General features: G+C 36.1%; 1 protein-coding gene across 2 annotated transcripts in view; it reads right to left on the reverse strand.

Annotated features, from left to right (window-relative positions):
• Window positions 1–2,294: 2,294 nt before the first annotated feature.
• vcana (versican a) overlaps window positions 2,295–14,569 on the reverse strand; it is a gene marked incomplete at its 5' end in the record, with an annotated part of 40,991 nt that continues 28,716 nt past the window's right edge. Inside the window, 8 exons of one of the 2 annotated variants that reach the window (XM_079815818.1) lie at window positions 2,295–3,901; window positions 5,061–5,243; window positions 6,197–6,341; window positions 8,201–8,283; window positions 8,441–8,599; window positions 11,039–11,152; window positions 11,373–11,486; window positions 11,953–13,822. In XM_079815818.1, the coding sequence (XP_079671944.1) occupies window positions 3,756–3,901; window positions 5,061–5,243; window positions 6,197–6,341; window positions 8,201–8,283; window positions 8,441–8,599; window positions 11,039–11,152; window positions 11,373–11,486; window positions 11,953–13,777 (2,769 nt within the window). In that variant the 3' untranslated portion in view covers window positions 2,295–3,755. Of the gene's footprint in view, window positions 3,902–5,060; window positions 5,244–6,196; window positions 6,342–8,200; window positions 8,284–8,440; window positions 8,600–11,038; window positions 11,153–11,372; window positions 11,487–11,952; window positions 13,823–14,569 lie in introns of those variants that run through there. The other variant, XM_079815819.1, reaches the window with a different exon arrangement.

Here is a 14,569-nt window from a genome sequence, read left to right on the forward strand (position 1 = left end):
AATTAAGATTTTCTGCAAAATGCAATAGCTTACAACATTTATAAATGTTGTAATTAAGAACAAGAAGGCAAACATGACCCCTTCACATTCATCAAGACCATTTAGAAACTGTCTAACAATAAATAATAATAAATATAAGGATGGAGGATTTAAACTATGGAAAACTAAAGGTATTCAGACTATTAAAGACTTGTATATGGTATACTTCTTACATTTCAAGAATTGTGTGATAAACACCAGATTCCCTCAAAACATTTAAAAAAAAAATATTCACAGCTTAAAAGTTTTATGTCTTCCAGGTCTACAGATATTATGTACATTCCCAAACTGTCATTAATTAAGGAAATAATTGAAAAAAGAGGTGAAAAGGGCCAATTGTCAAAATATTATAATTTAATAATGTCTAGTCTAACTATATAGAGTCTGCTGTAGACAAATTAAACGCATGGAGGAAAGCCATTCAAGAATAAATAGAGGAATTTGAATGGACTGAAGCATGTTTAAAAGCGCAAAAACAAATCATAAACACGCGGCTTAAATTATTACAGTATAAATGGTTGACAAGGGTTTATATAACACCTGAAAAACTCAATCATATGTCTAGCAATATTCCTGATATATGTACAAAATGCCAAAATTATAAAGGAACTCTAATTCACTGTCTATGGGAATGTTCTGATATACAGAAGTTCTGGAAGGATGTCATAAACTGTTTGTCAGAACGGTTTAATCTTAAAATACCACATTGTGCCAAACTTTGTGTTCTGGGAATATATCCTACAGGTTTCTCACAAACAAAGAAACACACTAGACTATTGGACTTTGTTACATGCCAGAAGAGCCATTGCTGAACTGGAAGAGCATGGAAGCACCTTCTATAAAACAATGGATAAAAGAACTTTCAGAGTGCATTGGACTGGAAAGGCTGACTTATATCTCCAAGAGTAAAATAAAGGACTTTGTACAATTATGGGAGCCATACATGATTATTATATCATATGTAAAGTAGGGCCATGCCATTATTCTTTTAATGATTTATTTCTTTTTTTACATTTGTTTTTATCTTTTATTATCATTTTGAATTAGATTTTCTTGTAACTTAATGCTGCGTTCCGCGCGAAACGCGCCTTCCGCGCCGCGGGACCTCCAGACGCGCGTAAACGCGCCTTTCCATTGACTTAACATTGAAATCACTCGCGCCAGACGCTCTATTCGCGTTTGGTGTGAACGCAGCATAAAACTTGACACGGAAATGTTGTTTTACTTATTTTCCGCCGCATCTTCCACCGCGTCTTCGGGCCGTGTCTCCGGGCATGGCTCGGCCTTTGGCTCTGCTGACTCGAGCAGGTTCACAGCTGCCCGACAGAAACTTCTATAAAGCCCCCCGCTGTCTCTTCTTTTGTTCCTCTTCATTTTTTTCTTTTTACGTTTTGCCGCACCGAAAGCATCTTGAATGTTAGCCTACTCAAAACACCTGCCTGCTAGCTTTGTTGTCCCGCTCTGACCTGATTATAATAAATACAGTCATGGGCTGGCGTTAATGTGACGTAATGTAACAGTCTATGGTTAAGATAAACATCGTCACTATTTTTAGTTAATTAATAAATATTGAAATAAATTGCAGATAGGACATTTGTACATTTTTATTTTATTTTTTTTGTCCCTCTGTCTGGGCCCCATCCCGCCAATCGGGCCCTAGGCACGTGCCTAGTTTGCCTTTGCGTTAATCCGGCTCTGTCCATATGACTCGTGGTTCAACCTTAATTTTATGAAGTGCTGAGAATACTTTTTGAGCGCAAAAACAAACAACAATAATGACTTTATTCAACAATTTCGTTCTAGCCTGTGTCAGTCTCTTACACAGTTTACGTTGCAAATAGTGCAGCACTTTCGAGTTCTACGGCCCGATGCTGTTCACGTGAGCACCACGACGCGTGCGTGTGATGAAGACGCAGGAGTTGCACTGTATTTACAAAGTAAACTGCATAGGAGACACCGGCTAGAACAAAATTGTTGAATAAAGTCTTTATTTTGTTTTTGCACACAAAAAGTATTCTCGTCGCTTCATAAAATTAAGGTTGAACCACTGGAGTCACATGGACTATTCTCTGATTTCATCAAAAATATATTAATTTGTGTTACAAAGATGAACAAAGGTCTTACGGGTTTGGAATGACATGAGGGTGAGTAATTAATGACAGAATTTTCATTTTTGGGTGAACTGACCCTTTAAGCCCTTCCCTTTTGACAAAACTCGCTCTATATCAGAATGGAAAAAGACCAAGAACACAAGTAGAATATAATAAACTTTGTTTACATAGAAGGCATAAAAACGTTCCTTACAATTTTTGCATTTCACAAACATTCTTGACAATCACATTTGACAATGAACAAGTTATACTATAAATATAAAAAGATATGTGCACTTAAAAAAAAAAAAAAAAAAACTGACAACAAGTAAACACCCAAAAGAAAATCAAAGAAAAAATGCTTGGGAATAAACGAATGGATGACCAGTTCAACAAACTGCTGTTAAAGCTGTTACTATGAATCCTCTTATTTTGGTCCATTGATACACCCCAAATGTCATAACGAAATCCATCTAAATTCTGTGAGTTGCAAATGTCGTCTATTAGTCACATCAATGCCAGCTATTGACACACTGTCCTTTACACTAATATACTGAATTCTGTCAATGTGCAGTTTGGCCAAGTTAAATCCTCAGTGTGTTGTATTTTATTACAACAATGAGAAGACGAGGAGCAGCTCAAGAAATAAATTATAGGCATCTTGTTAAAAAGACATTTGTTCAAGTGTTTTAAGCAACTCACAAAGTACATTCTTTTTAAAGTAGTTTTGTCCAAGAAAAAAAAACAAAAAAACATGAAAGTTGAAATGATGTGAAATACATATACAGTCCGTTTCTTTGGTTTATAGATGTAAAAATAATGGAATTAAATGTATGTGGAACAGGATTTGCATTGTAAACACTTGAAAGAGACATCAAACAGAGGAATATAAATAATCTAAAATCTACATGGCTTTTCAATATTAAATACCTTAAAGTCAAAGTATTAAACATATTGTGTTGACTTTCAGATATCAAAACCATCCACTGCATTGTGCATAGTTTTTTTTTTAGGTTTTTTTTATATTATTGACCTTTTTCTATCACAACAAACACTAACTCAATGTGAGCCATTGCTCACTCTCTCTACTGTATATAAATATATTCTTTCACATTCATTTGTATGATTTCTCATTTGTTCAGTAAGCAGCAGGATGTCTGCATACAACTGTGGTTCTTGTAAACTTGAAGGAAGACTGAAATGAATCATACAGCAATTTTTTGTGTGTTAGAAATGTACAATTATTTTAGCAGGCTAAAATATCATGAACTTTCTGGTTGCGCTATTATAGCTCACTATCTGGATTGTGAGTTATAATTTAAGAAGGCACTGCGTATTCCCAAAAAGAAGTAGAACAGATGGAGGGCAGGTCAGATAATCTTTTTGTGTTTTCAGAGGCCAGCTGAATGTGTCCTTTATATAGTTTTTAAAAACCATCTCTCTTAAAAGAAAAAAAAAAAGCACTGTTTCATTCCAGTGATATTCCACTCTATGTTGACCCTTTTTCTGGTCCTTTTCATTATCGCTTCTTTTAATTTATTTTCTTTCAGCCAGCAGGCAGGTCCGTCACATGTTATCAAAATACATTAAAAGGCCCCTTACATTATGGTTGTGTCATCATAACAACTATTGTTGTGTCCTGCTGTGTTTTACACCATGGCGATGGTGTTGTCGTGGTACATCAACAGAATTTTCTGCTGATCTCTTCCAAGGACGAGAAACTCCTCTGTATGTCTGTCGCCGTCTTGTGTGTATCATTTGAAAGTTGGAGGCTGTAAAGTAAATACCAATACATTTCATTAGTTTTCTTTTTTTTAAAGAAATTACAAAACATATTAAAGAAGAAAATAAAATGTATTCTGCAAGGCTACTTTAAACTGATCAAAATAAACAGCAAAGACTGTGACAAAAGATTTCTATTTCAAATAAATGCTGTTCTTTTGAACTTTCTATTTCATCAAAGAATCCTAATACTATTAAGCAGCACAACTGTATTTAACACTGATGATAATACGCTTTTAAATTGATTTATTTTTCGACCACTAGTTGAATGAGTTCTGAAGGATCATGTGACGCTGAAGCAATGGCTGCTGAAAATTAATCTTTGCATTTTAGAAATAAATTACATTTAAAAATGTATTCAAAGTGAAACTTCACAATATGGTTTCATTAGTTAACATTAGCTAACTCCTTTAGTTAACATGAACTAAGAATAAACAATATTTCCACCATCTATTCATCTTAGTTCATGTTAATTTCAACATTTACTAATACATCATTAAAATCAAAAGTCATATTTGTTAATATTAGTTAATGCTTTGTGAACTAACATGAACAGACAATGAGCAGTTGTATTTTTATTAACTAACATTAACAAAGATTAATAAATACTGTAACAAATGTATTGTTCATTGGTAGGTCATGTTAATTGATACATTAACTAGGCTACAGTTAACAAATGTGACCCTGGACCACAAAACCAGTCATAAGTCGCATGGGTATATTTGTGGCAATAGCCAACAATACATTGTATGGTTCAAAATTATCGATTTTTCTTTTATGCCAAAGATCATTAGGATATTAAGTAAAGATCATGTTCCATGAAGATATTTTGTAAATTTCCTACAGTAAATAAATATTAGTAATATGCTTTGCTAAGGACTAGCCTTATAATATTTATAATTTTATAATATTTAGATTTGCACCCTTGTTGTATCTCGGCCAAATATTGTCCTCCTAACAAACCATACATCAATGGAAAGCTTATTTATTCAGCTTTCAGATTATGTATACATCTCAATTTAAAAAAATGTGACCCTTATGACTGGTTTTGTGGTCCAGGGTTACAAATGAGACCTTATTGTAAAGTGTTATCGAACACTCATTTTTTTAACTATATTTTTGATTAGATAAATGTGGCCGAATACTTACGACTCATGCAGGAAATCCTAGGCAAATCCCATGATCCGTCTCCTCTGCAGCGAATGGTGGGAACATGTCTCTGGATGAAACCATTCGCGCACTGGTACCTGATCAGGGAGTTGATCTCATAGCGTGGGCGCAGCTGGCCAAATGTGCGGGCGTTATGGACAAGAGGAGGCTGACTGCAGGACACTATTGACAGAGTAACCATTAGTGGAGCACCAAATCTTTAAAGGCTTTAATCTTTACAATTTTAGCTGCATTAAACCACAATATTCATGACTGTAAGATGAGAGTAGTTGTTTTAGATTTTTCTGAAAACAACCACAGATATACAGTACCAGTCAAAAGTTTGGAAACATTACTATTTGTAATGTTTTTGACAGAAGTCTCTTTTGCTCATCAAGCCTGCATTTTTTTGATCAAAACAGGAAAAAAGCTATTAAAAAGAGTATAATTATAACAATAATTTTAAATTATTGCTTTCTGTTTTAATACACTTTGAAATATAATTTATTTATGTGAAATCGTTTGTAACAATATACATACACAATAAAGTTTGGGGTCAGTAATTTTTGTTTCTTTCTTTTTTTGAAAGAAATTAATACCTTTATTCAGCAAGGGTGCGTTAAATTGATAAAAGTGATTTATTAAATTGATTTATTTTTAATGAAAGTTCTTTTTAACTTTTTATTCATCAATGAGTTCTAAAAAATAAAACTAAGCAGCAAGACAAGTATCAAATCAGTATATTAGAATTATTTCTGAAGGATCACATGACACAGAAGGCTGGAGTAATGGCTGATGAAAATTCACTTTTTAAAGTGTATTAAAATAAAAAACACTATTTTATATTACAGTTTTTTCCTGTATTTTTGATCAAATAAATGCATGCATTGATGAGCATAAGAGACTTCTTTCAAAAACATTAAAAACAGTAATGTTTACAAACTTTTGACAAGTACTGACACTGTACATTGGGGTATAGCAGTCATCCAAAGCTTCACACATTCCCTAATATACTTCTGGTTATAAATATTGTTTTGATGAAATACCACAGATGGATTTTAGACTGAATATAAACATTCATCTGTACATGCCCTATTAATCAGTAAATGCTCCTCATCTAGATGTTGAAACCTCACCTGTGCCTTTCTTGCAGGTGAAGGTGAGATGGTAGTTGCAGGGAACATCATTCCACTGGCCGTCCTCATGCCAGATCATTACCACACAATCTTCCCCTGAGGAGAAGAAACTGTCCGGCTGGTTCGGTCTCCAGTTTTCATATTGCTGTAGGGGAAGCATACAGATAGAGATGAGAATGGCAATGTGAGGGAGACAACAAATAGAAATACGTTTCATATTGTATTGATTGTATGATGTACACTGTCATGTTTAGACAATAATTTGACTGTTACAGCTGCACCACTTCAAATACAATCTGGCTAGAAAACGCAGCAATATACTGTTACATTAAAGTCACTGAACCGTGTGAAAGCAATCAAAGGCTTTCAAGCAGAGTATGTTCATACTGGAACACAGAAAGTCATTAAAATGACAATGACAGAGACACATCAGTAGGGGGCGCTGAGTACATACATTCACTAAACTTCAATACGGAGCTGCAGAAAGAGATGAAATGCATTTGGAAGGTAAAATGAAACTTCACAAAACACAAGCAAAACTACTTCTCTTCTTGGAAGGATTTGATTCAGTGGCCACAAGAGGTCTACTATACAGAAAAGACAAGTGTCAAAGGAAGGATTAATCAAAGTCATACCAGCATCAGCTGTATGTACACATTTGCCCTTGAACAAATAGCAGAAGCAGACATCTAACTGCTCCTGAATGTTACAGAGACTTTTTAAAATCAGCCAGCAGTCACACTAAGAGTAATTTTCAATCATGGACAAACTTTATTCACTATATTTATCCACGTCCTCTTTCTATATTTTCCCCCTGCACACAACACATGCTGCAGGTATGACGTCATTAGTCATCTTTCTCAGAAGTGGATGAATGCACTGTGGACAATATACATATGTATTTCAATGTATATTGACACTCTTCTATATCTAGGGTATCACATTTTTTAGCTTAAATGAAAACTGCAAAGTGTGTACATACGGTATAAAACAGCGTAATTGTATCTGATCGAGACAGGTTGGAGCTACGATCTTTCAGCAAGTCTGTGAATATTACCTTCTTCAAACACGATTCGCCTAACATGTCCTGTTATTATCCTCTTACAAAAAGGAATGTGCACTTCCTTCTTGGCTTGACGTAATGCAATTTTTGACCATCTGGATAACTCCAATGGCACATACTTAAATGCATGAAGAAACAAACTCTTTAAAGAGTAACTTGTCTGTAAACAGAATAGAATAAGAGCGCTAGCAAACGCCAGCGGATATGTTTAGCACCTCACTGATACCAACTGGATTGAAATGTCACCCACTTACATTTTAGGTCTGGATTATCTCTAGGGCAGCCTGTTCCAGGTGCTGCTCATCCTTCACACCTTCATTACCTGTCCACACCTGTAAGCTTCCTCTCCACTCATTTTATTTTTATCCTCCAGTCCTGAGAGGGCTTCCACAGATGACAACTCCTATCTCCTGCCCTCCAGGGCTTTTTGGCCCTTCCCCACAAAATGCTGCCATTATCTTTGAAGTGAGAGCCCAGTCAGGCCTAAATGACTGTAATTAGCCACTTTCATGTTCAATGGAGGAACACCTCTAGAACCAGGGAACTGGTTGCATATGTCTTCTGGGTAACACTTTATTTTACAGTGTCGTTGTTATATGTTACTTGCAGTTACTACAGTAATAACTATAAATGATGCATAATTACATGCAACTAACCCTAAACCAAAACCCTAATCCTATAGTTACTTAATATTCCTCAGTACTAAAATGTATAATTACAGTGTAACAAAGACACCTTAAAATAAAGTGCAACCATCTTCTGTATTCCTTTTTCCCCCACATCTAAATATTATTGCTTAAAATCCCCATTCTCTTTATATTAATAGCTTTTTAAAGAGAAAAACTGTATTAATAAATATTATAAAATAAATGAATGCATCAACACCATCCTTTCAAAACATTTTTAGAAACTAATAAGTGAGTTTTGAAGAATGTTCTTACCACAACTCTACCGTCTGTCCACCGGAAATCATTCTCAAACATCTTATCATTCAGACCGATCCACTGGTAGTCATGGCCGAGGCCTACAAGAGGAGAGAGAGAAACATAAGTAAATTCACTAGAAAAGTATCCTTCCTCATACACAACCATAGTTAGTTTGCATGGAAATTTAACTGAAGGAGTAAATTAGAGCTGATAATATTATACAGAATGTCCATAACTTGTTTTATGTATACTCACGGTTGATGTACTGCTGCTCATCATGGGACAAAACACTAGCAAGGTGTGCCCCCTGGAGACGACATTCACGTTCTGCTGTGTCCCAGTTACGCCGATGAGGAAAGTATTTGTAGCAGTGGCCCTGGAACTTGTGCCAGCCATAGTTGCATGTTTCAGTGTCTGTGGAAAAGCATGTATGCATTACTGTTGATGTACTACACATAAGCTCGACATGTAGACCCTGAAACTGAGATAATCCTAGTGGGAAAAAAGTGCTTCATATTGTCTACTGTCAATTTATTTTATTAGTCCTTACCTTTGGGCTTACACTGTTCTTATCAGTACAATAAATCAAACCTTTTTTTTTCCAGTGGCATTCTTTTCAAGTGAGAATGATTTCCCACTCACACTGGACCCGAGGGAATATAACTCCCTTTCATCCTCATTTTAAATTACATGCCAGTTCAACAAGATCACTTAGAGCAAGAGTTAGTCCCATGTGTCTATCATATCAGGAAGCCAATTCATTTTTGCATAAGAATGTCTACAGTGCCATGGAGAAGATTGGATGCTTTGCTCTGAGGCCTTGTTTAAGAAAGATATTGTACCAAAGTGAATTCTGTAAAACAAATAGCAACTGTAAATGCTAGATCAGCATTTGATTGCATTAAATTTGCAAATAAAGTGTGTCCTATCAATAACAGTAAGTATGTTTATGTACGCCGTTACAGTCAAGCTGGTTTTTGAGCTACAGTCTCTTTTGGTACAACTTCAGTCAGACTAAAGAGTTCACATGATATTTTGAAAAGACAAATGATTGTTTAGCCCAAATTAAAGCAAACTTTTAAAGTGCATATAAACGCACTTACTGACTGTTTGTGGACCAGCCCTGGGCTGCTCTACATCAGGCTGATAGCTTTGATTGCTTGTATGAAATCACTGTGATTACAGCAGACTTGCCCTGACAGAACCACTAATTGGGGGAATATCTAAACTTTCAGCAAATTAACATACAGGAGAAAAAATGTCAGATCCTGATATGTCACTATTACACATACAACAAAGAATACACCTTTCCAAAGAATAAAATCATTAAAACTCGTATTAATAATTTATTAACCATTATATCATTCATAAATGTGACAATACACAAACCTTCATTGGCTTATGACTTGAACGACGTAATTACTTAAAGGTGCAGTGTGTAATATTTATGAGGATCTATTGACAGAAATGCAATATAATGTACGTACATACTATGTTTTCAGTGGTGTATAAAGACCTTACATAATGAACCATTATGTTTTTATTAGCTTACAATGAGCCATTTCTATCTACATACACTGCGGGTCAAAAGTCACCATTTTGCGCCACCATGTTTCTACAGTAGCCCTAAATGGACAAACCGCTCTACAGAGTGCTAGCTACACTCTGCTGTCTCAGACGATTACATCTTTGACCTGTGTCGGCCACCGTAGCTTCTCGATGTGCCTTGAAAGGGAGGGGTGAGCGGTTGCAGTTCGCAACCTCATCGCTAGATGCCGATGTCAGCAATTTTCTATATTTCTGCTTTCTCTGTAAACAGATGTCTCTGCACTTACACTCTGATGGGCCATTCACAGAGAATTCTTGTTTACAGTTTAAAACGAGAGACACAGGTCAGAGGAACATAAAACGCAAGGTCTAGAGGAAAGTTTACCTTGAGCGGTGTGTTTTTAGAATGCTGTCATGTGCGAGACATTGCAAAAGATGCCAGATGCAAGCACAATGGTCAAACATGTCAGTCTAGCATGTTTACATAGACAACAAAACAATGGAAAAGAAGCACAGAGGAATGCAAAAAAAATAAAAATCTGTGTGAAATGCTCCTGAAACTGAACTACTTGCATTCTGAGTCACTGCTGAATCACTGAGTAGAAACAGCACACAGTTTCTCTGCGAGAGACACTTCTTCATATCTGTAATGATGATGCAATCTCTAGTTTAAGATAAAGAGATTATTCATCGTACTCAAGAGGGTAATGCACTCATGACATCAGTTTAAATTTATGTTTTAATTCTGACAAAAGTCAGATGTGAGATTTTGATATTATTTTAGTTTATAAAGCATTTTAATGTGTCTAAGCACTTGTAATAGTTTGAAGGGGATACAACTCTCAAGAAGGTAATCTCTAAAATGTAAATCAACGTCTACAGTGTAATAAGGGAAAGAGTGATGGTCTAAACAGCTGTACTTAAATGAGTTGTGAGAAATGGTATCATCTTAAATAGTGGAAAGTACATCATTATGTCTGGTCTACTAACATAAAATGGTTTTGGAACACACCCAATTTCTTACATCAAATGAAAATATATCAGCTATCAGAATCCACCAATCTGTGAGTCAGACTCATATGTGTCATCTATAAATGACCTGAAAACAATGATATGAAACAATGATATGAAAATTTAGAGGTACACTTGTTACATCGCCACATACATTTCATTGGCTAGCGACACTCAATATCAGCAAGTTGAAAGATCTAGTATTGTGACTACAGTGATTACCTCTCTCAGGAATCTACAAATTGATATGTAAAGAAATCGGAAAAAGTGATTATATGATAAATATAACCTTACCTTGCTCACACAGTGCTCCTGCATAACTCGGAAGACACACACAGGTGAATGAGTTTAGGCCATCAATACATGTTCCTCCATTCAGACAAGGGTTTGTGTGACATTCATCAATGTCTAATAAATAAATAAAATAATAAGGTTATTAAATAATGTACTGTGCATAAAGATACGTTCAAAAAGTCAAATGATAAGTTAAAGGTGCACTACCAAAGTTTTTTTTGTGTAAAAATTTACAAGGTTGCAAGTAACCTGCAATTTCATGTTTTGGCCACAGGGGGCAACCGAGAGCTCCAAGTTATGTAGTGCACTTTTAATAAAAATGAATACAGCATACCCAATTCACAGTGTTCACCACTGTATCCAGGTGGACAGATGCAGATTCGAGCAACGCCTATTTTAACACAAGAACCGCCATTCAAGCAATCATCATTAGAACAGGAGTGAACATCTGTAGTAAGAGAGGGAGGATATGGGCATGTCATTGTGTACTTGAAAAACAAGTATATTGGTATAGGTATAAAAAGTACGGTAACACTTTACAATAAGGTTCAGTAGTTAACATTAGTTAATTACATTTGTTAGCATGAACTAATAATGAACTGCACTTTTAAAGCATTTATTTATCTTTGTTAATGTTAATTTCAACATTTACTAATGCATTATTAAAATCTTGTTAACATTAGTAAATGCACTGTGAACTAACATGAACAAACCATGAACAGCCGTATTTTTATAAACTAATGTTAACAAAGATAAACTAATGCTGAACAGAGGTGTTGTTCATGGTTAGTTCATGCTAACTAATGCATTAACTAATGTTAACTAATACAACCTTATTGTAAAGTGTTACCAAAAGTACAGTAGTATATATGAATTCTGTTAAATTTGTTTTTAAAACAGTGTTTACATCTTACCTGGAATATCTACTGTTTGCCCGATCATTGTGTATGCAAGGTCTGCTGCACTGCTTTCATTCTGCGAACTTGGAGATCTGCTTTCAACCAAAGTGGTCTCAGAAACCTTTTCATGAGAAGCAAATGGTGTTGCAGTCTCACTCTGAGTTGTAGGCACTGATGATGTCATCTGATCTTCTGTTACTTGAATAGGAATCTCAGTTGCAAGAGTTACAGCTTCCTCAGTCTGACCAGCTGCCTCTTGTTTCCTTGAGGCAGTTTCCTTACTGACAATCTTTACATCAGTCTCAGGTGTTAGAAGTAAAGGTGAGGTTGTTGCAGTGGACAGAATCACTTTCTGAACCTCATGATATGATGAGATATCCGTGATAACTGAATCCTCCTCTGAGCTGCTTTTCAAGCTACTGGAAGTTACAGAACCATCATATTGAGGTTGTGTGGTGGTCCTGAATTCTGTGTAATTTAGTTTGGGTTGGGTTGTATGTTCAACTCTTCCTTCTTCCAAGGATTTTTCTTCATTTGTGGAAGCAGATCTTGGTTCATCTGTGACATCAAAAAGTATTGTTGTGATGAGCTGTTTATTGGATGATATGGTGTTTAACTCCCCAGACATGCTTCTCTCTGAACCACTTGTTCCACTGGTTGGTGAGCTGGTGACTGAAGCATCACTCTCAGTTCTTGAGACACTCTCAATGTCTTGTTTCATGGTTATCTCAAAGCTTTTTTCAGTGTCAAGATGAGAGGTGGTCTCTGTATTTAAATCTTCTGTTTGTGTGTTTCCATCAATACTTGTTGCACTATCCTCCTCAGGTTTTGTGGAGGTCTCAATGCCAATGTCAATTTTTGATTCTGAGATGGTCTCAAAGCTAGTCTCAACTTCAGACTGTGAAGTGGACTCAAAACCAGTCTCAACATCAGGCTGTGAGGTGGTCTCAAGGCTTGTCTCAAAATTAGGATGTGATGTTGTCTCAAAATCTGTCTCAACATCAGGCTGTGAGGTGGTCTCAAAGCTTGTCTCAAAATTACGATGTGATGTTGTCTCAAAATCTGTCTCAACATCAGGCTGTGAGGTGGTCTCAAAGCTTGTCTCAAAATTAGGCTGTGATGTGGTCTCAAAATCTGTCTCAACATCAGGCTGTGAGGTGGTCTCAAAGCTTGTCTCAAAATTAGGCTGTGATGTGGTCTCAAAATCTGTCTCAACATCAGGCTGTGAGGTGGTCTCAAAGCTTGTCTCAAAATTAGGCTGTGATATGGTCTCAAAATCTGTCTCAACATCAGGCTGTGAGGTGGTGAAGCTCTTCTCCCCTTCAGGTTTAGTGATGTCAGCAATGCTTGTCACATCTTCTGAGCTAATGTCTGAGGCAGTCTCATTCTCAATGTCTGTTTTGTTCATGAAATCTGGTATGGACTCAACTTTGTACGTTTCAGTTTTTGTGTCATAATCTATTACATCGTCTTTCCCTTCCTCAGAGGAAAGCGGAGTTTCTGTTTTGTCAATAAGACCTGGTATGGATGTTGATGAAGGAGACCCCACTAATGTTAATATTCCCATAGTCATATTAATTATTGATGCAGATATAACGGGTGTTGGATTTGTTGTTGATGGAAAAGGCATATCTTCACTAGTCCTGATGTCTGTGTTGGGTTTATGTGTCACTGTCATCTCAGATAAAGCTTGCTGATATGGTTCCCCATCAGTTACTATGATTGCTTCAGGCAAGGGGGTTATTGCTAAGTGAAACACATTATCAGTATCCACAGATGAAACTGAATCATCTGCAGATGTTAAAGGGGAGTCTGTTGAATTAGGCAGTAATATAAACATTTCAGTTGTTTGATCACTTGAGCCATCATCTGTTAAAGAAAATAATGAACCTGTGGTTTCCTCTGAAATACCAGATGATATATCTGTGCTAGTTAATTCACTCCCCTGAATTACCTTATCAGAAGCGGGACTACTTAATACAATGTCATCAACACTTGTGATGTCTAATGTTTCCTCTGTTTTGGCTGTTAAATCATCAACATCTGTAACTGCTGTTCCAGTGTATGTACTTGCAGTGGTCTTGGCAGGTTCAGCCATGCTAAAACTTTCTAAATCCATAAGGACTGTAACTGAACCTGTGACAGACATTTGATCTGATTCATTATGGACGGATGTAGTGCTTTTAAAATCTGATACTGGAGAGACTGACAGTTCAGAGTCTGTGATCTCATCTGAATGTTGTGTAGAAACATTCACTTCAGAAATTGATGAGGCAGATGTTGCATCATTTTCAGTAAAGTAAATTGATTCTTCAGGTGAAACAGAATCAAAATATAGAGAACTGCTTGTAACAGCAATGGATGAAGTGAAACGGTGACTGGAGTTCACAGTTGTTTGAACTGGTTCATATTGGTCTGTTAGTTCACTTGAAGCGTCCACCTCTGAAGATATTGTATGAAGGGGTAAAGGTGTTGTCTTTCTTTCTAGGGCTGTTGGTGACATCGTTTCCTTTTTGGTCTTGGAAGCCTGTGTTGATAGGGTCTGAATGTTTAGAACATCCTCAGAATGGTCTTCTTCAGCTGAAACTATTTCTATGACTATGTCTGTGGACATTTGAGATGATTTGGGGGT

Source organism: Gobio gobio, assembly GCF_949357685.1.
Source record: "Gobio gobio genome assembly, chromosome: 4".
NCBI classification, from domain to species: Eukaryota; Metazoa; Chordata; class Actinopteri; order Cypriniformes; family Gobionidae; genus Gobio; species Gobio gobio.